The sequence below is a fragment of the Stenella coeruleoalba genome (assembly GCF_951394435.1).
Source record: "Stenella coeruleoalba genome assembly, chromosome: X".
In the NCBI taxonomy this organism is placed as follows: domain Eukaryota; kingdom Metazoa; phylum Chordata; class Mammalia; order Artiodactyla; family Delphinidae; genus Stenella; species Stenella coeruleoalba.
In genome coordinates this window covers 21,039,080-21,065,005 of record NC_137152.1, presented here as the reverse complement: position 1 = coordinate 21,065,005, position 25,926 = coordinate 21,039,080, and the positions used below count along the sequence as shown (strand labels likewise).

Genomic DNA, 25,926 nt, shown 5'->3' with positions numbered 1-25,926 from the left:
AAGTACTTTGGCTCTGTTTGGTGGTCTGTGTTGCTACCAGATACTGACTGGAGTAGGGGGCTGGTCCACAATGCAAACATTTACAGGGTAGATGGAGAACCATGTAGTTTGTGTAGTTCCTTGTTAAATGGACGGTGGATGACAGATATATGTGGAATCCAAAGCTATATCTCTCTTATGGTAATAACTCTTATGGTTTAACTTGATTGAATTAAAAGTAAAAAAAGAAAATTCTGTGCCAGCCATTCCTGAAATCATCACAGTGATCTGTAGTAAATATAGTAAAATCAAACTCTGAAGTGAGGACAGTGGACCAGCCTGTCAGTTTCAGGCTGGCTGATGGAGGAAACCCAGGCCCTAACAAAATTAAAGGTGAGGACTCTGAATGAGGTCAGAGGGACCAGCCATTCCAGAACAGATGGTGCCATACAGAGGCCCATCCCTGTTGTCAGCCTTGGGAAGCTCCAGAAAGCGTGGCTGGAAATGGCTTCCCTTGAATTCTGTCTCTGGTGTCTAAGGGATGTGAACACTTTGATCTGAGGTGGGCAGCATCAGGTCAGCAGAGGGAAGAGTTCCTGTCTTGCTTGACGTTTAGGTAAGGTCCCTGATTTAGTTTGAGGGGACCCCGCACCCCAGAAGAGTGGACCCCAGGGCCTCACCCCTGCTTTCAGTCCTGGCAAGTTCTGTGCAGGGATTTCCTAAAGTAGTGCCTTCTGCATTTCCCCTCTGGGGACTCAGAAAGTTGAGGGCATTGGACCTGAGTGTCAGCTCAATGGAGAGTGGGTCCCAGGCACTAACAGAAGTAAACATGAGAATTCTGTTTGATTCTGAAGGAACCCCAGAACATGTGGGCAGCAGAGTGGCCTGCTCCTGGTGTCAGCTCTGGGAAACCCCGGTATGGCTATGAGGCTCAAGAAGTCCCTTCACCTCACCCTTTGAAACCTGGAGAGCGATGTATGGAGGGCCTTGGTTTCAGTCTAGTTAACCAGAGGGAGGATACACAGGATCAGGCAGGAATTAAAAAAAAAAAAAACCCTATGTGAATTCCAAGGGAATCCCCACCCGTACAACAAAGTTGAACCCATAGAACCCCGCCCCCTCGCCCCATGTCAGTCCTGGGAGACCCCAGGCAAAGCTGGCCGGAAGTGGTGCACTCTGATATCTGCCTTGGGGTCTCAGGGAAGTGAAGGCATAGGTCTGAGGGGAGCGGTGTCTTGTACGCTAAGGGAGGCACTCTGGGCTCTGCCTGGAATTACAGGAAAGATCCTGAGTTAGATGTGAGGGTACCGCCCGTCGCGGACTAGAGAGGCTCCCAGAGAGCCCCGCTCCTGCTATCAGCCCTTAAAGAAACCAAGCAGGAATGTAGCAACCTCTGAGAACCTTCTAAATTCCCTCTGAGAGGTCTAAGGCAGGTGAGGGCGGTGGGACCAGGGTGTCAGCTTCAAACTAGAAGAGGGACGAGTCCCAGGCCCTAAAGGAGTAAAGGCAAGGACCCTGGGCAAAGTCTGAGGGAACCACCCGCTCCAGCGCATAGGTGGCCTCGCAGAGCCCAAACCCCTTTTGCCGGCTGCGGCGAGGGGCCTAGGTAGGGGTAAGGATGTGACGTGGGCCAACTTCTGCCTGTGGTGTCTGAGGAGGCAGCATCACGTCAGTCCAGGGAAAAGCTCCAGGCTCTGTGTGGAATTACGGTAAAGACCCAGAGTTGGGATTGAGGGGACTGGCCAGTCCAGATTAAAGGTGTCCCCAGAGAGTTCCACCCTGCTCTCAGCCCTGAGAGAACCTGGATGGCAATCATCTGACCGAACGACCTGTTAAGTATTTTTGAAATTTCCCCTGAGGGGATGAGGGCGGAGCAGGGTGTCAGCTTCAGACCAACAGCGAGACGGGTCCCAGGCCCTAATGGGGGTAGAGGCGACATCTGTCTCTTTGTGTTCCGGGGGGAATGAACACTCGAGAATGGGAGGAGGATGGCATGGCGTCAGGGGGAGGTGCTCCCAGGCCCCGCGGCCTGTTACAGCGAGGGCGCCGAGTGAGGTCTTGGGGAACTCCCACCCCCGACAAAGGGGGCCTTGCAAAGCCCCACCACCGCCGTCAGCCCTAAGCAGCCTCCCGTAAGGGGTGAGGCCGAGGCATCCCCTCGTGTGCTCCTCGGGCACTCTCAGCAAGACGAAGTCTGGTCTGAGACAGCAGCCTCATGGTCATTAAAGGGAGGGAATCCAAGCTTTTCCAACCGTCAGTGTGAGGATCCCGAGTGAGGGCCGGGGGGACCACCTGCCTCAGAACAGTGGGGGTCACAGAGAATCCTATCCATGTCATTAGCTCCGAGGGTACCTGGGGCAGATAGGTTAGACTGAGGCCTCCCTAACCTCCTCCTCAGAACTTTCAGGATTTGAGGGCCTTGCTCTGAGAGCATAGGTCTCATGTCAGCAGAGGGAGGAGTCCTAGGCCCTACCAGAAGCGAAAGTAAGGTCACTGAGTGAGGACTGAGACAGCTAATCATCCAAGGATAGAGAGGGTCCCACGGAGCTCTGTGTTCTCTTCCCTGTGCATTCCCAGGCAAGTGTGGTATAATGAAGTTCTGCTCATTTCCATCTCTGGGGTCTCAGAGTGATAAGGACTTTGAAATGAGGGGTCAGCATCAGACCAGTAGAGCACAGGAACCCCAGGGCTTGCCAAAAGTGAAGTGATGACACTCTGTTCGTTAACTCGGAACAGAGCCACTGCTCTAAGCCCCAGTGAGCCCCAGGCAGATTTGGTAGGTAGGAGCTAAGGTACACCCTAGTTATTTCCACAGGGTCCTCAGGGAAGAGGCAAATTAGAGAATAGGAACTCTGTGGGCTCCTAGAACAGTGCCCTCAAGGAAACCTACAGAGGCGGCCTTCAGTAGAGGCCAAGCCTGTATGTATCTCCCTGTTGAAGTGGCCCAGCAATCTCATCCTCTTTCCTTTAGGTCACTGAGTCACCCGCCACTTGCCTGCTGCTTTTGTTGAAAGTCATCATGCCTCGGGGTCAGAAGAGTAAGCTCTGTGCCTGAGAAAAACGCTGCCAGGCCCTAGACGAGCCCAAGGATCTGGTAGGTGCTCAGGCCACTGTGAGAGTGGGAGAAGAGATTCCGTCTTCTTCCTCATTGCAAAGCTATTTCCCAAAACTCACCTATTGCTTGGTCATGTTGCAATCCACAGGGTCAGAGAGCCAGAGCTGTTTCATACACTGAGCCCATCTACAGAGGCCATATGGATGAGAAGGTGGTTATACTGGTGTACTACCTGTTGTACAAGCATCAAATGAAAGAGCCTATTACCAAGGCAGATATGCTGAGAAATATAATCCAGATTTATAGGAATCACTTCCTTGAGATCCTCAAGAGAGCTTCTGAGCACCTGGAAATGATCTTTGGCCTTGACCTGAAGGAAGTGGATCCCTACTGGCACATCTATGTCCTTGTCAACAAGCCAGAACCAAGCTATGATGCAAACCTGAGCGATGATAAAGAGGTTCCCAAGACAGGCCTGTTGATGGCTGTTCTGGGTGTGATCTTGACTAAGGGCACTTGTGCCACTGAGGAGCAAGTCTGGCAAATATTGAATGGGATGGGGTTATATGAGGGGAGGAAGCACTTCATTTTTGGGGAGCCCAGGAAGCTTATCACCAAAGATTTAGTGCGGGAAAGGTACCTGGAGTACCGCCAGGTGCCCAACAGCGATCCTCTGTGCTATGAGTTTCTGTGGGGCCCAAGAGCCCACACTGAAACCGGGAAGATGAAAGTGCTGGAGTTTGTGGCCAAGATCCATGATACGGTCCCCAGGGCCTTCCCATCCTGGTATGAAGGGGCTTTGAGAGATGAGGGAGAGAGAGCCTGAGCCAGGGCTGCAGCCAGGGCTGGCACTGCTGCCCTGGCCAGCGTGCGCTCCAGGGCCATAGCCAGCAGCTCCTCCCACCCCAATAGAGTCTGAGGCAGATTCTTCACTTTGTTGTTAAAAAGAGAAGTCCACATTCTAAGTAGTAGAAGGTTGGGGTGGGGCTGCAGACAACATAGTGTATAACATATATTTGTGTTTCTGTTCTATGTAGTAACTTGGATAATTTTTTAAAATATTGTTCCTTTTAGTAGAAGGTTTAAGTAGCTTCATAATCCAAATCTATGAGTGATGTTGCTCAAACACTGATGGCTGTGAATGAGATTTAAGAGTAAGAGTTTTATTATTTTGTAAAACTAATTGGAAAAGTTCTACCTTATTTAGTAATTTGGAATAAGATAACATGGCAATAGACGAGGCATTTCCTTGGAAATGTGAAAAACTCAACAATGTAATAGTTGGGGTCAAGAAATAAATAAAAGATGATAAATTCTTGGCTTCATTTATCACTTTTGGTCTGTTATTTCATAACATGATATATATATAAAAATAAAATAATATTGTAATAAATATTGTAATAATAATATTTATTATTATTAATATTGGAGAAATAATATTGTAATAAATTAGACCTCTTTTTCAGTGGCCCACTTTTTTCTCCCTTAACAATAATTAAGCATCTAATCTTTGCAAAGCTCCCTGTTAGTATGGGGAATACTAAGATGAACAAGAACCATTCCTGCCCATAGAATTTTAAAGTAGAATTTTAAAGTCTTGGAGCAGCTATGACGTTAGGAATATTGTAAGATATTCCCTACCACTAAAATGACAAGTCAAAAGATGGTGTGAGGACTTGGGGGTTTTAATTGTAGTGAAATGTAAATATCCCATGGTAAAGGGGTTTGAAACCTTGGGAAACTGCAAGCCCTTCAGTGGGAGGTAATTTTAATTAAGCTGGGTGGTCGGTCAGATGAGTTTGTTTGAGTGGTAGGCAGAGACTAAAATCTCAGATGATGTGTCTCAGATTGAGAGACTAAAGCCTGGAATGAAAAGCTGCTTTTAGCAGTTGCTTCAAGACCATGTATAAAGCAGAGCGATCTTCACCTGGGGCGGAAGTGGAAGAGGGCCTGTGCTCTTTTTCCAGTGTGGGGGAACACAGTCCAAAAAATAGGTGATTTGTGCACATTATAACAATGGAGTGTCTGAGAAGTAAGCGTGATACTTATATGAGGCGGGATGCTCAGAAGCCACTGTGCTGGCAATCTTTGCCTTGGGCTGGGAGAGACATAGTCCATCCAATAGATGGGCATTTTAATTAGGTTATCTGGGATGTAATTTGGTAAACTCTAAGCTAGAACTAGATTTGTGATGGAGGTAAAGTAACTGCAAACACAAGTGTTTTGGATGGAAGGGAAGATATAAGGGAGGGATGGAAATAGCCTTTGACACAAATTTCAGGAATTTTGAGTTGCATCAAACTGGGTAGGATCCCCCACACCAGTAATAAATAATATATCCTAAGAAAATTTATACAGCAAGTAACTTAGTTTAACATGCTAAGCAACATATTGGCTGATTTCTTATGCCATATCCTAGAGAGCTACAAATTCTATGATATTTCCTGGATTGAAAAAAAAATAAACCAGAGGGGGAGGTTAGTAGGTTTTAGGGTGAAAATAATTATAGTAATAACTAAAGTTTAGTAAAACCCAATAAATGCCAGAGAGTGTGCCAGTGTCTTGCATAAGTTACATTCCAACATTCCTATTTACATGATATATGTGAAGCAAGAGCAAGAGGACTACTTATCAAGTCCATTTCACAGATGAAGACTCTGAGGCTCATAGCGTTTTGCAATTTTCCTGAGTTCACCTGGCTTGTAAGTGACAGAGCTGGGACCAGAACCCTGGTCTGAATTCCTCTAGAGCCCACACTGTTCCACCCCTCCCAGCCTGAGGCCAACTTTCTATCTTTTAATTCATTTCTCATTACTCCACAATGTCTCCCGGGAAATAAAAAAAAAGAAGTTATCTGCAGCCAATGTACTAAACCCAGGTGTATTAATAAAGTGAAAATGAGAATTAAACACCAAGTGAGGACTATCTATGGCCTGCATTTGCCTAACGTTCTCCTGCCCCTATCCACAGGGTTCTTTTAGGGCTGATTCTACCCAGTGCTGGTACATGGGACCAGATCCAGTCCTTTCCGAATTACATCGCTCTTCCCCTGGGTTTTCCCCAGTGTGCCCTCATGCCCACATCTGGATCCTAACCTGCTGTCCAGCTCTCCCCTGCTTCCTTTTATAAGGCTGCACTCTACTCCCAGTGGAACAGAAAACCCAGAATCACCCACCTTTCCCCTGATTTAGAGCATTCCAACTCCCTGCAGACATCCCATCTGTCCCATCCCTGACTGTGGAATCTCTCTTCTAGCAGCAGCCCCAACCACTGTTGTTTACTTTGGAGGTGAAGTTTAGAAGTCTGCTCATCTGCTCTGGGTGCTTCCACCACACTTTCAAAATTTTTTCCAAATTGGCTTGTGAGTAGATTAGGCACAGGATCTACAGGTTCTTGCAAGATAAACCTGAAGTTAGAAGGTTTTAGAAAGCAGACAATGTTAGAAAGAAAAGAGAATTTAATCTGCTGACTTATTTGAGACTGGCCACTGAATCGGTACACTGATGAGTGAGCTTAACTAAGTGGCAAAGAACCAAAGCCTCCCTTCTAAATGGTAGATGAGGAAGGACCAAGGAAGTCACTGTGTCACAACCATCTGCCTAGACTGGATTCTAACAGACCCTGTAGCCCTTCCAGAAGTTTATGCCAGTATTCCACATATTGCCACAAATTTAGCAGTTTACAACACAAATTTATTCTCTCACATGTCTGTGGGTAAGAAATCCAAGTTGCGTCTGCTGGTTTCTCTGTTCTGGGTTTCACAAGGCCCAAGTCAAGCTTTCAGCTGCCAGACCTCTCCTCATGAGTTCTGGGAACAATTTCCTTCCAAAAGCATGCAGGTTGTGACAGAACCCAGTTCTTTGTGATAATAAGACCAAGGCCCTGTTTTCTTGCTGACTGTCAGCTGGAGCTGCCATAGTTTCTCCAGACCTCTCCCCCGTCCTCACATGTGGGCCCATATATTTTGAGTCAGCAATTAAACTTTGAATCTTCCTCACGCTTGGCATTTCTTGAACTTCCCTGTCTGCCACATCTCTCTTCTGCAGCAAGCCAGAGAAGGTTCTCTGCTTGTAAGGGGTCATGTCATTAGATTACCTGGGGTCCAGCCAGGTATTCCAGTATAATATCTTTATCTTAAAGTCGCTTGCATAACCTTACCACATCTGCAAAGTGCCTTTGGCCATGTAACATAACATATTCACAGGTTTCAGGGATAAGGTATGGGCATCTTCATGGAGCAATTATTCAGTCTACCAACAATATAGAACATAATCTCCCTGGTGGACATGCCACCTTTGATAAGAAAAAAAAATTGACCATCATTTTCCTGACTCTTGCCTGTATCTGCCCAAGAGGAAAACCCTGGTTTTCCAGTGTGCCTAAAGACACCTGTACAAGTGTTCAGGCATGTTCATCAGGTGATGGGCAGCAGAGGCTCACAAGCTGTGATTTTTGACCACGCAGAAAAAAGAAGAAGAAAAGTTTCAGTGTATTGAGACTACTGTAAAGGTAAGTGCAGAAAGGTACTATTTAGTGACAAAAGGTGACCGACACTTCCCTGCTGAGATTTACAGTGTCCTTTAGGAAACTGGTGTGAGCCTGTATCTGAAAACACCTGTCACATAGCAGACACTAGAAAAAGTTGGAGTGTTGCAAGGCAATTTTTGCCTTCTCAGAAACTTCTCCAAGAATGAAGAGGGCTTTTGTATACAAATTGTAAGCGTTGTACTTTACTGATGATCTCCTACTCCATTAACTGTTTGTGGAGAGATTGCAAGACTGTATCGTCCAGTCCACTTGTATTAGAAAGGGTTTTGTGACTACCCTTGCCACTGAAATATGAACAGAAACAATGTTTGTCCTTTTCAGACCAAGGCATTTGACAGTGTGCTACCTCAATGCTTTCTGTTCAATTAAGCAGCAAATATGCAAACCTGTGCTGAGATTTGGATCCATACGGTGGAAGCAGCCTGGATCCCTGGGTCACGTGACAGCAGAGACACTGGCTAACCAAGGCAAGCTTTATGTGTAGGAGAGAGAAACTTTTGAAGTGTTGTCATTCAGCTTTCCGGCTTCGTCCTACATTTCTGCTAACAGATACTTTATCTGAATAACACACAGCTACAATTATTTCTGTTGTCCGTCTTACTTAAATATACTAATTACAATAGAAATACTGCATATATTCTTGATGCTACAAAAATATGGATGAATCCAAATCCCATTCCTTATTTCATCCTCCAAAATTCAGCCTTACTCACAGGTAACCATAATTTTTCAATGCTTATATATTATATTAAAATATATTCTGGGCTTTTTTCTTACATAGATATAGTACGAAAATTCAACGTGAGTTTTTTAACACACATAGATAATGATATAAATATTGTTTTGCCTCTCATCCCTGTCACTTAACGAAATGAGCGCAGGATTTTCTGTGAAAGCACATATGGATCCATCTCAGTCTTTTAACTACCCCCAATAATTCTAAAGTGTGTATGTGCCATAATTAAATTAACCATTCTCCTTCTGATGGGCACATAAGTTGTTTTCCATTTGTTGCTATAACTAATAGAACTGATACCAACATCGTTAAATATAAATTATTGGGCAAATGTGTATTTTTTCTTATGGAAAGACATAGAAATGAACATTGGGTTGAAGTGGAAATAGTGTATCGATTGTAAATTTTTATGAATATCACTGCTATTCTGTTTCAATAGTACTGTACCAATTTCTACTCTCACATATTAATGTATATAAATATCATAAACTCACAAGCATTTTATTTGATAAACTTTAAATGTTGATCAATCTTTTATGTGAATATATATCCTCAATGTTATTTTATTTTGTATTTCGATTTTCTAATTATTTTACTCAAAAAATAATTCCTCATTAATTAATTCTTCATCCATACAAAGCAGAATTTTTGTAAGGTATCTTGAGTACTGGGATATCTCTGGGTACATGTTTTAAAACTCTATGTCAATAAGATTCTTTTCAATTACTTTAAGAAGCAAGGATTTGGTTAGAATGACTAGATCTCCAGGAAGAGTCTAGACAGGATATCCTCAACTAGTAAGGAGCACCAGGAGGCCTGGCTGGTAAAGAAATTTCCAGAATCCATGAGAGAGGCCACATACTAAACCAAGTCCTGATAGCCCAGGGCAGGCTGGCAGTCAGGGTTCTGAATTCAGAGTTCGGCAGATAGTGGAAAAGGAAACAGAAGGACAGAACATGGGGAATCTTGGAGGGTCCTGGCCAACTTCCATGAAAAAGCTTAGAAAATCTATGAATCATTACCAGCTTAAAGTTGTAAAGCCATCTGAGTGGGTAGATCTACTGGATGAAAGGACCAGAGGCTTGCCTGATACCCCTCCCTACCTTAGAATCTCCCCTGCTCACTGTCAGTCAGGCAGAGTATAGATAGCTCACCCCCTGTCAGGCAGTGATAATATTAATGAATTCTGGGAAACCTACATCTCTTCACTACTCTGGTGGTTCTGTGCATCCTTGCCAGTGTACCAGGGCTGAAAGCTCTCTTGATGCCTGATGACAAAAGCTATTTCTTCTGTGTACAGAGCCCTTCCAGCACTGAAGTTGGGGCTAGAACATTAAAAAATAATCTAGATGCTATCCCCACCTTAGACTGCCTCCCTTGGTTCCTGAGTTCTTTGCAGCCATAAGGCAAACGTGTATTCGGTAGTCTATGTTGTCACCAGATACTCTCTGGGGTAGGCAGCTGGCACCAGGTATGTAAACATTTTGCAGACTGGGTGGAGAGAATCATTGCAAATGGTGCAGATTGGGAGTTTGGGATTGACATGTACACACTGCTATGCTTAAAATAGATAACCAACAAGGACCTACTGTAAAAAAAAATAAATTAAAAAAATGACTGGAGTTGATATGTGATGTCCAAGTTGTTGTAATAACTCCAGATTGATTGAATTAAACATTAAAATTAAATTCTGTGTTAGCTATTCTCAACATTTTCAATAGTTTTCTAATTACAGAAAAGTTGCAAAGGTAGTACAGAGAGTTCCCTTATACACAGCACTCACTCTCCCCTATTCTTAATATCTTACATTAGTATGATAAATTTGTCACAACTATTGAACCAATATTGATACCTTACTAGTAGCAAGAGTCCATACTTCATTCAGTTTTCCTTCATTTTTTTCCTAATGTCCTTTTTCTGGACCAAGATCCCACCCACAATAGCACATTGCATTTAGACATCACTTCTCTTAGGCTCTTCTAGACTGTGACAGTTTATCAGACTTTCCTTATTTTTGATGATCTTGACAATTTGGGGGAGTATTTGTCAAGTATTTTGCAGAAGGTCCCCTCTATCGGGATGTCTTTGATATTTTTTTCATGATTAGACTGGCATTATGGGTTCTTAAGAGGAAGGCCTCAGGAATAAAGTGCCATTTTCATCACATTATATCAAGGGCGCACTATCAACATGACTTAACAACTGATGATATCACCTTGCTCACCTACCTAAGGTAGTGTTTGTCAAGTTTCTCCACTGTACAGTTACTCTTTCCTCCTCCTTTCCATACAGTACCCTTTGGAAAGAAGTCACTATGTTCAGCCCACTTAAGGGGTGGGGAGTTATGCCCCGCCTCCTTGAGGGTGGAGTAGCTATATAAATTATTTGGAATTATTCTCTACATAAGATTTTTCTATTCTCTCTGATTTATTTATTCATTCAGTCACTTATATATAGCAATGTAGACTTATGGGTATTTATTTTATACTTTGGGTTATAATACAGTATTAGGTTTATTTTCCCACTCATGTTGTTCCCTTGCTATTAGAGTCTTGTTGCTTTTAAGCCCTCTCAGAAGATAGAGCTTAGAAAATGTCTGTATACTAGCCCATGTACCCATATATATCTATAATTATTTATACATCTGTCCATTTGTATCTATATTAAGGTACACATGAGTCATACTGATGTCTCCAACTCTAATCTAGTATCACGTTGATTCATTCTAGCCTTCCCCCCTGCTTACCTTTGTGAGAAAATTGGCTCCAACTATCCGTATACTTATTTACTCAATCCCAGTATACACGTATATTGATTTCAGATTGTTAGCCCATACTCTTCTAAGAACCTTACCAACTAGAATACAGTATCTATATACAGTTCCTTTTTTCTTTAGTCTTACAGTATCCACTCATTTCCAAAGTTACTTAGGTCAGCACTCCTTTTCCCCATACTCTTCATTGATGTTATTTCATACGTTTGTAAACAGCTAGATTTTTTTTTTTTTTTGGTCATAGTCTGCATTCCATCCTGGGATACCTAGATCTCTGAATTGATTTTTTATTTGCATATGTTAAGGTTCACTCTTTGTTCTCTAATGTTCTATGGGATTTAAAAAATGCATAGTGTCTCATATCCATCCTTACAATATCATAAAGATAGTTTTACTATCCTAAAAAATCCCCTGTACTTCATTTGTTCAACCACTTCCCCCCTGACAAAAAAACATCTAGAAACTACTGGCCTGTTTTTTGTCTCTGTTGTTGTCTTTTCCAGGATATCTTACAAATGGAATCATATAGTATGCAGTATTTTCAGACTGGCCTCTTTTGCTTAGCAATATGCATTTAAGGTTCATCCATGTTATCCCGTGAATTAGGAGTTGATAGTTTATTACTTTTTATTGCTGAATAGTATTCCATTGTATGTATGTACCACAGATTATTTATTCACTCACCTATTAAAGGCATCTTGGTTTTTGGTAAGGTAATTATGGATAATGCTGCTATAAGCATTTATATACAGTTATTTGTGTTGACATTAAGTTTTCAATTCAATTGGATAAACAGGAGCACAATTTCTGGATTGTATCAGAAAAACATGTTTAGCTTTTTAAGAAACCACTAACCTGTTTCCAAAATAGCTGCATCATTTTGCATTTTCAACATCAATGTGTGAGAGATCCAAATGCATCCTTGCTAGCCTTTCAGTAGGTGTGCACTGGTAAAAAATTGTTGTTTTGGGCTTCCCTGGTGGCGCAGTGGTTGAGAGTCCGCCTGCCGATGCAGAGGACACGGGTTCGTGCCCCCGTCCGGGAAGATCCCACATGCCGCGGAGCGGCTGGGCCTGTGAGCCATGGCCGCTGAGTCTGCACATCCGGAGCCTGTGCTCCGCAACGGGAGAGGCCACAACAGTGAGAGGCCCGTGTACCGCCAAAAAAAAAAAAAAAAAAAAAAAATTGTTGTTTTAACTTGCATTTCCTTAGTGCCAAATTGTGTTGTGCATCCTTTCACATGTCCATTTATCATCTGTCTATCTTCTTTTGTGAGATATTTGTTGAGATCTTTTGTCCACTTTTAAAATAAGGTAATGTATTATTTTTGTAGAACATCTGTAATAACACAAACTGGGAGGCTTACAACAAAAGGAGTTTATTCTCTCACAGTTATGAAGGCCAGAAGTCTGAAATCAAGCTGTCAAAAGAGTTGGTTCCTTCTGGAGGCTCTAAGGGAAGATCCATTTCCAGACCTTTCTTCTACCTTCTGGTAACTACCCAGCAATTCTTGGATGTTCCTTGGCTTGTAAATACATCTCTCCAATCTCTGCCTACACCTCCATATTCACATGCCTTTCCCCTCTATGTCTGTGTCTCAATTCTTCCTCTTTCTCTTATGGGACCTGTCCTTGGGTAGATCATCCTTAATCCAGGATGATCACATCTTGAGATCTTTAACTTAATTATATCTACAAAGACTTTTTCCAAATAAGGTCACATTCATAGGTTTCAACAGTCTCTTTTTAGAGACACCATTTAAACCACTACTGGTTCCTTGTTTTATTATTGTTGAGTTTTAGGAGTTCTTTGTACATTCAAATACAAGTCATTTATCAGATATGTGATTTGCAAATATTTTCTCTCAATCTATGGCTTAGTTTTTCATTCTCTTAACAGTATCTTTCACAGAGCAAAACTTTTTAATTTTAATAAAGTCCAACTTATAAGTTTTTTTCTTTTATATATTGTGCTTTTGCTATTGTATCTAAAACTCATCACCACATCCAAAGTCATAGATTTTCTCCTGTATTTTCTTCCAGAAGTTACATAGTTTTGCAGTTTACATTTAGATATATACTCTATTTTCAGTTAATTTTTGTGTAAGGTGTGAGGTTTGTGACTAAGTTCATTTTTTCCCATATGAACATCCATTGCTCTAGCACTGCTTGGTGAAAAAAATTATTTTTCATTTATTGATATTTGCCTTTGTACCTTTGTCGAAAGTTAGTTGACTATATTTGTGTGGGACTATTTCTGGGCTCTCAATTCTCTGGTTCAACGACCTATTTGTCTATTTCACCAATACTATGCTGTCTTGATTACTACAGCTTTATTTTAAGCCTTGAAATAGGGTACTGTGAGTCTTCAAACTTCATTCTTCTTTTTCAACATTGTGTGGGGTCTTCTAGGACCTTTGCCACTTCATATAAATATTAGAATCAGGTTTTTTTTAATTTCTACAAATAAGTTACTGGGATTTTGATTGGGACTGCATTAAATGTATAGATTAAGTTAGAAATAATTCACATCTTAATAATGGTGAGTCTATCAATTCATTAACAGAGAATATTTCTCCATTCATTTAGATCCTCTTGGTAAGTGTCTTGTAGTTTTCCACAAATCGATTTGGTATATATTTTGTTAGATTTATAGTTAAGTATTTCATTTTTTTGCATTGGTAAATGTTTTTGCTTTTTTAAACTTCTAATTTCAATTGTTAATTGCTGGTATATGGTAAAGCAATTATACTGTTATTAGGTCCAGGAGGCTTTCTTTATAGATTCTTTGTGGTTTTCTACATAGACAATCATTTCCTGTGCAAAAAGTATATAATTGTAATTTATCCCTTTCCTATCTGTATACCTTTTTTTTGTGTGTGTGTGGTACGCGGGCCTCTCACTGTTGTGGCCTCTCCCGTTGTGGAGCACAGGCTCCGGACGTGTGCAGGCTCAGCGGTCATGGCTCACGGGCCCAGACGCTCCGTGGCATGTGGGATCTTCCCAGACCGGGGCACAAACCCGTGTCTCCCGCATCGGCAGGCGGACTCTCAACCACTGCGCCACCAGGGAAGCCCTCTGTATACCTTTTATCTATTTGTTATTGTTTGTCTTGCACTGGATAGGACTTCCATCATGATATTGAACTGGAGTAATGAGAGGACATCTTTGTTTCATTTCCAGTCTTAGGGGGAAAGCATTCACTCCCTCATTATTAGGTATAAGGTTAGCTCTAGGTTTTATGTACCCTTTATCAGGTTACAGAAATTCCCTTCTAAACCTACTTTTTAAAGTTTTTATCCTAAATGGGTATTAAAAATTTCAAATTATTTTTCTACATCTATTGGTATGATAACATTTTTCTTATTCAGTCTATTATTCTGATAAAATCACTAATTGATTTATAAATGTTATATTAGGCTTGAATTCTGGAAATGAGCCCTACTTGGTAATAATGTATTACTCCTTTTACATACAGCTGAATTCCATTTGCTACTATTTTGTTAAGGATTTTTTTGTCTATGTTCATAAGAGATATTTGTCTGTAGTTTTCCTCTCCAGTAATATATTTATCTGGCTTTGGGCTTAGGGTGATGCTGGCCTCATAAAAAAAACAGAGTGCTTCTCTCTTCTTCTATTTTCTGAAAAAGATTGCACATGATTTGTATTATTTCATCCTTAAATATTTAATGGAATTCATCAATGAAACTATCTGGGCCTAAAGATTCCTCTATTTAGAAGGTTTTTAACTATTAATTAAATTTCTTTCATAGGTGTAAGGCTCTTCAGACTATTTCAATTTAAATGAGTTTAGGTAGTTTGTGCCTTTCAAGGAGCTAATCCATTTCATCTTTATCAAATTTGTAGACATAGAGCCGTTCATAACATTCCATTTTGACAAAAATCCTTTTAATGTCTCTGGGATCCAGAGTGGTGATCCCTCTTTTATTCCTGATATTGGTAGCTGATGTCTTCTCTATTTTCTTTCTTGGTTATCCTGGCTAGTGACTTACCAAGTTTATTGATGTCATTGAGGATTTTATGGATTTTCTCTACTGTTTTCTTATTTTAAAATTTCATTTATTTATAATTATTTTTTATTATTTCCTTTCTTCTGCTCATTTTACGTTTAATTTGCTCTTTTTTCTCTAGTTTCCTAAGGTGGGCTCTTAGGTTATTTGCATCAGAGCTTTCTTTTTTTTCTAATATTTGCATTTAATCCTCTAAATTTCTCTCTAGGCAGTAGTTTAGTAGCAATCCACAAATTCTGGTAATCTGTATTTTCATTTTCACTTATTTCAAGAAATTTTTAGATTTCAAGAGAAATTTTAATTTTAAAGAAGAAATCTTTGATATAAATTTTAAAGAAATCTTTGATTTATGAATTATTTATAAGTGTATTGTTTAAGTTATAAATATTTGGGAACTTTCCAGATATATTTCTGTTATTGATTTCTAATGTCTGCTGTGATCTGAGAACATATTTTGTATGATTTGTATTCTTTTAAATTTGTTAAGGTGTGTTTAATGGTATTTTATGGACAGAGATATGGATGAAAATGTGGTGTATACAGTAGGCCCTTATTAGTTATCTATTTTATGTATAGTAGTGTGTATACTGTATAGCACAGGGAACTCTACTCAATACTCTGTAATGGCCTATATGGGAAAAGAAGCTAAAAAAGAGTGGATACATGTATATATATAACAGATTCACTTTGTTGTAGACCTGAAACTAACACAACATTGTAAATCAACTATACTCCAATAAAAATTTTTTAACAATTTTAAAAAAGAAAGAAAAAGAAAAGTTGGTCTAGCTTGGTGAATGTCACATGTAAGCTTGAGAAGAATGTATATTCTGCTGTTGTTGTTGGGTGGAGTAGTGTATGATGTCAATTAGGTCAAGCTGATTGTTAGGATTGCTCATGCCATCTATATATTTGTAATGATGTTCTGACTTCTTCATCTATCAATTACTGACACAGAAGTGTTGATGCCTGCAACTATGACTGTATATTTCTTCTTTCAGTTCAATCAGTTTTTGCCTCATGTATTGTGATGCTCTGTTGTTAGGTGCATATATGTTTGGGGTTGTAATACATTCTCAGATAATTGATCCTTTTATTATTACATAATGTCTCTTCACATCCCTGATATTATTCCTTGTTCTGAAATCTGCTTTGGCTGAAATTTATATAGCTACTTTAGCTTTTTTTGACTACTTTTATCATGGTATATCTGTCTCTATCCCTCTACTTCTTTTTAAGCAGTCTACTCTGAAGTGCATTTTGTTGAATTCAAAGGTGAAATGCCTAACTGAGATACAAGAAACTAAAATAAAGTTAGACAAGCATGCATCATGAGACAAACCAGTGATGAGTCCCATTCAAACAAAATCAGAGCAGATACTAGTTCATACCACAGCCCCCATGAATGTGTTTCTATTTAATAGAACCGTACATTAACAGTAGCAACACAATGACCACAAGAGACCATAAGTGCACTTGAACTTTTAGTTAGTTCTAGCTAGGCTCTGACAAGTCTACCATTCTTTTTTTCACCAGCCAAGTAAACAAAAGAATTTATCTGTTAATGTCAGAAACCTTAAAGTTCTTTATTCAGCTGAAAATGACCACAAGTAAGGGTGCATTTTCTAGCTTCCTGCTTCCTCAATACAGATTTGCCTAACAGGTTAATTTCAGCGTAACAGAAGGTGTCATCTGGCTGGCTGCACCATGTACTGGTGAAAGGAACAAGTTTAACGTGCTTTGTGCTCAGGTTGCTAAGCTTCTTGGCTGGCCCTGTCTTGCCCTGCACCTTGGTTCTCAGCATTCTGAGACTTGGTCAGCTGAAGATAAAAGAAATCTACCAGACAGTTTAGAGGTATGTTCTTAACAAGATAATCCATCACATCATCTAAAGACTCCTTCTTTTTCTGTAGCTGACTCTTGCTTGAGTGCTTTAGTTCAATTACAATATAGATTTATTCCAATTACAGTAAGCTGGTTATGTGTCTACCATGTATGTGAATTTCCCTTGCTCTTGTTTTAATTAATAGACATTATTTTTAGAGCAGTTTTAGACTTACAGAAATATTGAGCCGAAAGCACTAGTTCCCATATACCCCCACCCTGACACACACACACACAGTTTTCCCTATTACTGACATCTTGCATTAAGTGTGGTACATTTGTCACAATTAATAAACTAATATTAATATATTATCATTAACTAAAGTCCATAGTTTACATTAGGGTCATTCTCTGTGTTCTAGACTTTGACAGATGCATAATGTTATGTATCCACCATTACAGTATCGTATAGAAGAGTTTCACTGTACTAAAATCTCTCATCCTTTTGCTTTTAACCTATCAGAGTCTTGATACACAAATGGGTTTCTCATAGATAGCATATAGTTGAGTCTTTTTTAATTTATTTTTTAACCACTGTGATAATTTCTGCCTTCTAACTCGTGTATTTAGAGTATTCACATTTAAAGTGATTATTGATATATCAATAGTTTTATTAAAATCTACTATTTGTGTAACTGTTTTCTATTTGTTGCATTTGCTCTTTTTTATATCCTTTTTTATGCTCTCTGGTATTAACTGAGCATTTTATATGATTCTATTTTATCTCTTTTCTTGATATATCGTTCATACTTTTCTTTAACCTCTTCACTGGCTTTCCTAGGGTTTACAATACACATTTCTAAATAATCTTAGTCCACCTTCAAGTAATATCATATTGTTTCACATGTAGTGCCGATTCTTTATAACAGAGGATTTCTAATTCCCTCCTGTCTCTTGTGACATTGCTCTCGTTTATTTTACTTGTCCATGTGCTACAATCACCTAGTCCATTGTTACTATTGCTGCTTAAAACAAACATTTTTAAATTAATTAAGAATGACAAAATTTAAAGATTTCCTTTTATCTCCATTTATTCCTTCTCTGACGCTTTTCCTTTTTTATACTCATCCGAGTTTCTGATCTATATCATTTTCTTTCCACATAATGAATTTATTTTAACATTTCTTGCACAGTAGATCTACTATGAGGCCTATGAGGCAATGAATTGACTCCGGGTTTTTTTGTCTGTCTGTTTGACTGAGAAAGTCTTTATTTCCCCTTCTCTCTCTCTCTTTTTTTTTAATTTTGTTGGATACAGAATTCTAGTTGATACTTTTTCTTTCAACATTTTAAGGATTTCACTTCACTCTCTTCTTGCTTGCATGCTTTCTGATGAGGAGTTTGCTATAATCTTTATTTTTTTTCCTCTTTAGGAGACGTGTCTCTCCCTGCCCCCAACTTTCTTCAAAATGTTGTCTTTGCCTTTGGTTTTCTGCAGTGTGAATACGATATGCCCAGGTATAGTTTGTTTGTTTGTTTTGGTATTTATCTTGGTGTTCTCTGAGCTGTCTGGATCTATGCTTTGGTGTCTGTCATTAATGTTAGAAAGTCCTTGGCCTATTGTTTCAAATGTATTTCTACCCCCATTCTTCTCTGTCTGGCATTGGAATTATCTGTATATTACACCTCTTGATATTGCCCCATGGTTTTTGGGTGTTCTGTTAATTATTTTGTTCTTTGTTTCTCTTTTTGATTCAACTGAGGAGGTGCAATTCACCTATCTTCAGATTCACTGATTGTTTCCTCACATGTGTCACATCTACTAATGAGCCTGTCAAAGGTATTTTTTCAATTCTCTTACTGTATTTTTGATTTCTAGCATTTAGTTTTGATTCTTTCTTATACTTTCCTTCTCTCTAATAACATTACTTATTTAGTCTTGCATATTGTCTATTTTTCCTATTAGAGCTCTTAAAATAGTACTCAAATTTATTTAAATTCCTTGTCTGGAAATTTCAAAATCTGTAAAGTAAAAACCTAACAAATGCTAACTGGATCAATATTTACCACTAACTATTATGTTTAACCTCTAACTATTAATGATTGTTGATTCTGAGTGTCAGGTATATTGGGTTCATTTTACTCTTCTCTGAACGGTTGTATAACATTAATAATTTCTCTAGTGAAAATGTTCATTATAAATATCATATCTTTATACCACATTTTCTTTCTCCAATAATCTGTTGATGAGAAATTGCTAAACTCATTTTAATAGGTGTGCTGACCTTCATACAGAGACCAAATAATGACACCCCAAGAAAAAAAATCACTTGAGCTAAGCTCACTTATGTAGAGGCATCTATCCTAAATAAATTCATGGCATATCCAATACAGCAGTGAGTAAAGAGGCTGACTTCAAGAAATGCAAAGATATTATAACATTACAAAAAATTGTCAACTGGACTTTCTCTATATTAATAGATTAGAGAATAAAATGTATTTGATCATGTCCAGGGGTGTAGAAAAAGCCTTTGAAAAAATACTTAACACCATGGTTAAAAGCCTTTAGTAAAATAACATTTGAAGAGAATTTTCATTTCCTAAAATCTACAGCAAACTTAGATAAATGTGAAATGTTAGAAGCATTCCCATCAAAGTCAGGACAAAGATACACATATTATGGTACTGTATCTACTGTTTAAAAGTGGACTGGAATACATAACTAGAAGAATAAAAATATTGAAATAAATAAGAGGAAGGAATATTGAAAAGACAGAGATAATAAATGGCAACAATATAACCCTCTAATTAGAAAATCCCAAGGAACCAGTGCATAAAATACTCAAATGAACAAGAGACTCCAAAAGCTGTTGTATATAAGATTACTATACCAAAATCAGGAGCCTAACCACACAAAAGCAATAGCTAATTAGAATAATTAATAGAAAATACTCCCATAACAACAGCAGCAGCATCCAAAACTTACTTAAAAGGAAACTTAACAAAAATGTACATGAACTTTTTGTAGGCAACTATAAAAATGTACTGATAGAAAAAGAAATCCCAAATAAATAAAGAAGTACACTATGTTTATTCATGGGGAAAAGAATATTGTAAATATGCCACTTCTCCTTAAATTATTTACAGATTTATTACCTGGTATGGACTGAATTGTGCCCTCCCCACTCCCCACAAATTCATATGCTGAAGCCCTAATCCACCACTGTTACTGTATTTGGAGACAGGGTCTTTAGGGAGGTTATTAAGATTAAATGAAGTCATAAGGGTGGGGCGCTAATCCAATAAGGCTGATGTCCTTACAGGAAGAGGAACTGACACCAGATATCATTCTCTTTCTGTGTATTTACAGAGAAGAGGCCCTGTGAGGACATAGCAAAAAGCCAGGAGGAGAGCTCTTACCAGAAATTGAGTCGGCCAGCACCTCTATCGGGAACTACTAGCCTCTAGAACTGTGAGAAAATAAATTTCTGTTGTTAAGAAATCCAGCCTGTGGTGTTTTGCTACGGGAGCCTGAGCATGCTAATACACTGCCTCATATGTAGTTTCCAAGATGGCTACCAGAATTGGGCTGCTGTTTACTAAACTCGATACTGGAGAAACTATAAAAGGGAGAATGAAAGAACAATACCAGCAACAACAAAACAAAATAAATGAGAACCCCCTGGGAGAGACTAAGGCTGTGTTGAACTAGAACCTGACTGTGGGCAGGTAGGGGGATGCCCTGAATTCGAGACAGGTCTGTAGCCTGCAAGAGAGGCAGATGACAGGAGTGATTAGAGAAAAGCCTATAACGTTGAGCCCTTGATTCTTCCACTGTGCTCTGGGACCATGAATCTCTACTGCTTCACTGAAGGAATCTGAGGCAGCATTTCAGAGCCCGCATGCCAGGAGCATGGGACACCAAAGATTGGGCTGGATGTGGCAGTATGGTCCACAGGCTGTGAAATAACCATCTGAAACTTTCTTAGTGCATGACAACTGGCCTTTTTAAGTGATCATCTTAATAGACCATCGCACACGGACTAAAAGAGAAAAGCAAGTAACACAGTGGTTGTACAAAAGGACAGAAATTCATTTCTGAACTTTTGGGCAATGCCCCTGATGTCAACAAAGAGAGACCACAGTGGGAACTGTCAGGCTAAGGCGCCCCTTCACTAACTCCTCTGGGATTCTGTGGGGCATGGCTGGGGACAGGGATGGATTCATACCAGAGAAGGAAGGAATCGCAGGCCCCGCCAGCAGTCAATGTGAGGACCTTGAGTGAGACCTGACGGGCTCCAAACCACAGAAGAGAGTCTCGCCTCCTTTCCCCTCAGCTCATCTTACCTGCAGCAGCCATGTCTGGGAGGCTCCAGGCAGAAGAGTCCAGATGAGATGTGCCTGCACTTCACACCAGCAGTCTCAGGGAGCTGATGTCTTTGATGTGAGGCCTTGGCCTCAGGTCAGCAGACGGGAGGTACCCAGCACCTACAGGGAGTCAAGAGAAGACACTGAGAGAGGACTGAGAGCAGCATCCACCACAGAAGAGGGGGCCCCAAAGAGCCCTCACTGTCAGTCTCGGGGGACCCAGGCATGGCTGTGAGGCTCAGGGCCCCAGATACTTCCGGCTGGGGGTGCCGACAGAAATGAGAACCAAGGTGTGACGCCTGCTGACTCAGCTCAGCAGAGGGAAAAGTCCCAGGACCTGCCAAGAGTCAATGAAAGGCCCTCGTGCCAGGTCTGCGGGAAGCTCCCCCGGAAGCACCCCCCACCGCCCACCCCCACTGCCCCGCCCCTGCCGTCCTCCTGGAGCCCAGATGCGCATGACCGGAAGTCACGTCCTCCGAGCCGCGCTGTGGGGGCGAGGCCATTTTTGAGAGCTGACGTCCGGCGACGGTGAGCCGCGAGAGGAGTGCCACGTCTCGTCAGGTGTCAAGGTGTGAGGTGACCCCAGTTAGAAGTGTGGGGACACGCCCCTGACACCCCCAATCCCCATTCCCTCCGAAAAGAGGCGGCCACACAGGCCCCGCCCACGGCCACACAGGCCCCGCCCACCACGCCCCTGCTCTCGGCCCCAGAGGCTCGGGCCTGGCTGTTAGGCCCAAAGTCCATCCGCTTCCCCCACGGGGTCTCGGGCAAGGAAGGCCTCGCTCTGAGGCTGGTGGACCCTGGCTCAGCTCAGTAGAGGGAGTGCCCCAGGCCCTGTGGAGTGAAGGACGGGACCCTCGTGGGGACCGAGGGGCTCCACACCCCACAATGGCGGCCACGCGGACCCCGCCCCTGACGTCGGCCTGGGAGCCTCCGGGCAGGTCTAAAGACTGAGGGGCTCCCTCAGTGCAAACGCGGACGGACGGACAGACGCGGGAGGCCCAGGGAGGAGGGGGCTTTGTCCTGAGGGGCTGGCCGCAGGTCAGCAGAGGGAGGATTTCCAGGGCACGGGAGGAGTCAGGGCGAGGACCGTCCTCCCCGTCGCAAGGGCACCTCAGAACCCCTCCCCTGTTGTCAGCCGCTTCCTTCTGGCCACACACGGAGGAGGGAGGGCTGCTGTCTGAGAGGGGAGGTGCAGGCCAGCAGAAGGCGCGTCCTAAGCACTCCCAAGAGTCAGCCCAAGCCCTTGAGTGAGGGCCAGTGGGGCCGCCAGCCGCAGGGCCTCGCCCTGTCTGCCGCACGCTGCAGGCCTGGTAAAACTCTGCCACGTGCGGCCGCGTGGTCACCCTCACCGCCTCCGAATGAGACTCAAGGAGGTGCCGGCACTGGTGCGAGCAGATGGCCCTCGGGGCAAGAGAGGAGCTCCAGGCTGCACCGGCCGTCCAGGGAGGACCCCGAGTGAGGACTGAGGGAGTCACCCACCCCGAAGAGAAGGGACAAGGGAGAATATGGCCTGTCCCCTCTTGTCAACCCTTAGACTCCCAAGAAAGGACTGTCAGGCTGAGACCGCCCGTAATTTCCTCTGCCAGTTCCGAGGGAGGTTAGAGCTTTGTTCTGAAGGGGCAGCCACCAGGCAGCAGAAGGGAGGGTCCCAGGACCCTTCGGTGGTGGGCTGAACGCTCCCGCCTTTCCTCCTCCTGGGTGTCGTGGAAGATGGTGGTGTCAACTTCAGAGCAGCAGAGGGGAGGGGTTGGGGGTGGGGGTCTTGGCAACAACTGTCATCCTGACTCTGAATGGGAACCGTGGGGACCTACCTCCCCTGCCAGCCCCCACTGTCACCCCCGTACCGCCCAGGCAGGGCTGGCTGGCTGTGGCCCAAGGCTCACTCTACCGTCCGCCACAGGGGTCTCAGGGGACAGGCTGAGCAGGAGAACAGGAGCCCTGTGGGTCCTCGGGCAGTGCCCTCCAGGACCCTGCAGAGGCGGCCTTGGTTAAAGCCAGGGAGGAATCTCCCCGCTGAAGGTGCTCACAGCATCTCCTTGTCCCTCCCCCAGGTGCCCTCGTTGCCTGCCTTCCTGCGCACACTCCCGCCTGCTGGCCCTGACCTGTGTCATCATGCCTCGGGGCCGGAAGAGCAAGCGCCGTGCCCGCGAGAAACGCCACCAGGCCCGGGGGGAGACTCAGAGTCTCAGGGGTGCCCAGGCCACTGAGGCGGCGGCGGCAGAAGAGATGGAAGAGTCGCCCTCCTCCCCCGCTTCTGTTTCTCCAGGCACTCCCCCGAGCTCCCCTGCTGCTGGCACTCGCCAGGAGCCTCAGGGAGCCCCAGCCACGAGCTCTCGTGATGCAGGGGTTTCATGCCCAGGATCTGAAGAGGGTGCCCAGAGCCAAGGTGAGAAAAGTGCAGGTACCTCCCAGGCAGCACCTTTCATTCACAGCAGTTGCAGAGATCCTCTGACCAGGAAGGTCAGAAAGTTGGTGCAGTTCCTGCTTGAGAAGTACAAGACGAAGGAGCCCATCCCGCACGCAGCACTGCTGAAGGCTATCAACAGGAAGTACCAGAAGCACTTCCCTGAGATCCTCAGCAGAGCCTCTGAGATCATGGAGGTGGTCTTTGGCCTCGAGGTGAAGGATGTTGACCCCAGCAATCACTCCTACGCCCTCATCAGCAAGATGGCCCTCCCCAGCGAGGGAAGTCCAAGTGATGAGTCGGGGCTGCCCACTTCCGGTCTCCTGATGACTGTCCTGGGCGCGATCTTCACGAAGGGCAACCGTGCCACCGAAGTGGAGCTCTGGGAATTCCTCAATGCGTTGGGTTTCTATGCTGGGAGGAGGCACTTGATCTTTGGGGAGCCCAGTAGGTTCATCAGGAAAGATTTCGTGATGCAGAAGTACCTCACCTACTGCCAGGTGCCCGACAGCGATCCTCCGCGCTATGAGTTCCTGTGGGGCCCGAGAGCCCACGCTGAAACCAGCAAGATGAAAGTGCTGGAGTTTGTGGCCAAGATCATTGGTACCGTCCCCAGTGCCTTACCAGATCTCTATGAGGAGGCTCTGAAAGATGAAGAAGAGAGAGCAAGAGTGAGAGTCGCGGCCAGGGCTGCAGCTGTTGCTGCGGGCAGAGCCCCTTCCAGGGCCAAGGTCCACATCTGCCCCAAATGTAGTGGGGGAGGCCGCGGGCAGATTGCTTACTTTGTTTTGGAAGAGAGCAGTCAGGCTCCTAAATAGTGCAGAGTAGTAGTAGGGGTGGAGGGAACAAAGTATAGATCTTATTTATCTTCCTGTTTTAAACTAGTAACTTCTATATATTATTGATTGATTGATTTAGGTTTTTTCAAATTTTTTTTCTTATAATAGTGTGTTTTCTTAAGAATATGAATTCGTGAATGACATTGCTTGCATATTTATTGCTGTTTAAAGAGTTCTAAAGTTACAGTTTTGGTATATGTAACAGAAAAACGAACCATCTATATTTTCTGTATGATCCAGAAGTAGAAAACATGGCACTGCAATAGAGATTTTCATGGAAATGTGAAAGGCGACCACAGAAAATATTTAGAAACAAAAAATGGAGAAAACAGAGAGTAAAAGCCATTTAACTCGTGGTTTGCCTTACTTCGTTTAAACTTTCTTTTGGTAGAAATAAAAGATACTTTGATTTAGCTCATTTGTGAGTATTTGTTTCTTTTGCCCTAGTGCACTGCATATTCTCTGCTACCTACTGGATTAAAAATAAACTCTGATGGGAGGGTGGCACTTCGGGGTTCATAATAATCATATCATAACTGCCATTCATCAAAAACCCAATATTGCTTAATGAGTATGCCACTGCTTTACATGTAGTACATAACATTCCAACATTCACGCAGGATAGGATTTAGCAGACTCCCTTTACAGGTGAATAACTTGCAGGTGTCTCAAGTTCACAAGACTGATTAAGTGACCTTGCTGGGTCTAGTCCCCTGGTCTGGAATAGTCTAGAGCCTACACTCTTCCACTCCTCCCAGCCTAAGCCAGACCTTACGTCTTTTAATTCATTTTTCTTCTCACCACTCCAAAATGTATCTCATGGGATAAAAGGGGCCCTGTTCCCAAAGCACTGTTTTGGAATACAGTAACGCTGAATAAGTGAATGGTGTGAATAAAAAGAAAAATTTTTGGTGACAATGGGGTCTTCTACATATGCAATGTCAGATACCCTGAAAAGATCAGCATCTCCTCATTCACTCTTCAAGTTTCTCAGGGACATAAAAGCCTTGGTTTAAGAGCTGTGTCCTCAGGTCAGTGGAGGGAGGAGTCCCAGCCTCTGATAGTTACTCAAGGTGAGGACCTTAGAACAGAAGGGCGCCCCACAAAGTCTACCCTGCTTTCTCCCTTGTGTGGCCATGCGCAGAGCTGCCTGTCTGAAGGTACCCCTTCTTTTCCTCCGGGGCAAGGGTGGAGAGGTTCTCAGGGAGGTGAGTTCCTTGGTCTTGTGGCAGCATCTCCAATTCTGCCCAAGTAGGAGATCCTAACAGGCCTTAATTTGCTTCAGGGTGAGGACACTGGGTGCCGATGAGTGGACTCCCCATAACAAAGGGGACCACACAGAGGCCCCCAGCAGAGGTAGCCAGGGA

The 25,926-nt window shown here is 42.7% G+C and overlaps 1 protein-coding gene, 1 long non-coding RNA gene and 1 pseudogene across 6 annotated transcripts in view; 2 read left to right on the top strand and 1 right to left on the bottom strand.

Annotated features, from left to right (window-relative positions):
* Nucleotides 1-21,568, bottom strand: part of LOC307180079 — a 104,582-nt gene extending 83,014 nt beyond the window's left edge. For all 4 annotated transcript variants that reach the window (XR_013825674.1, XR_013825675.1, XR_013825676.1 and 1 more), the window contains exon 1: nt 21,293-21,568. This is a non-coding gene — a long non-coding RNA (uncharacterized lncRNA). The remainder of the gene's footprint in view (nt 1-21,292) is intronic.
* Nucleotides 2,999-4,298, top strand: LOC307180866 (melanoma-associated antigen B10-like; annotated as a pseudogene). The gene has a single exon. The product of its transcript is annotated as a melanoma-associated antigen B10-like (transcript).
* Nucleotides 21,569-23,092: 1,524 nt separating the features above from the next.
* Nucleotides 23,093-25,394, top strand: LOC307180865 (melanoma-associated antigen B4-like). The gene has a single exon (XM_079911402.1). It carries the CDS (start codon nt 23,429-23,431, stop codon nt 24,536-24,538), a length of 1,110 nt encoding a protein of 369 aa, XP_079767528.1. The 5' UTR covers nt 23,093-23,428; the 3' UTR covers nt 24,539-25,394.
* Nucleotides 25,395-25,926: the final 532 nt, after the last annotated feature.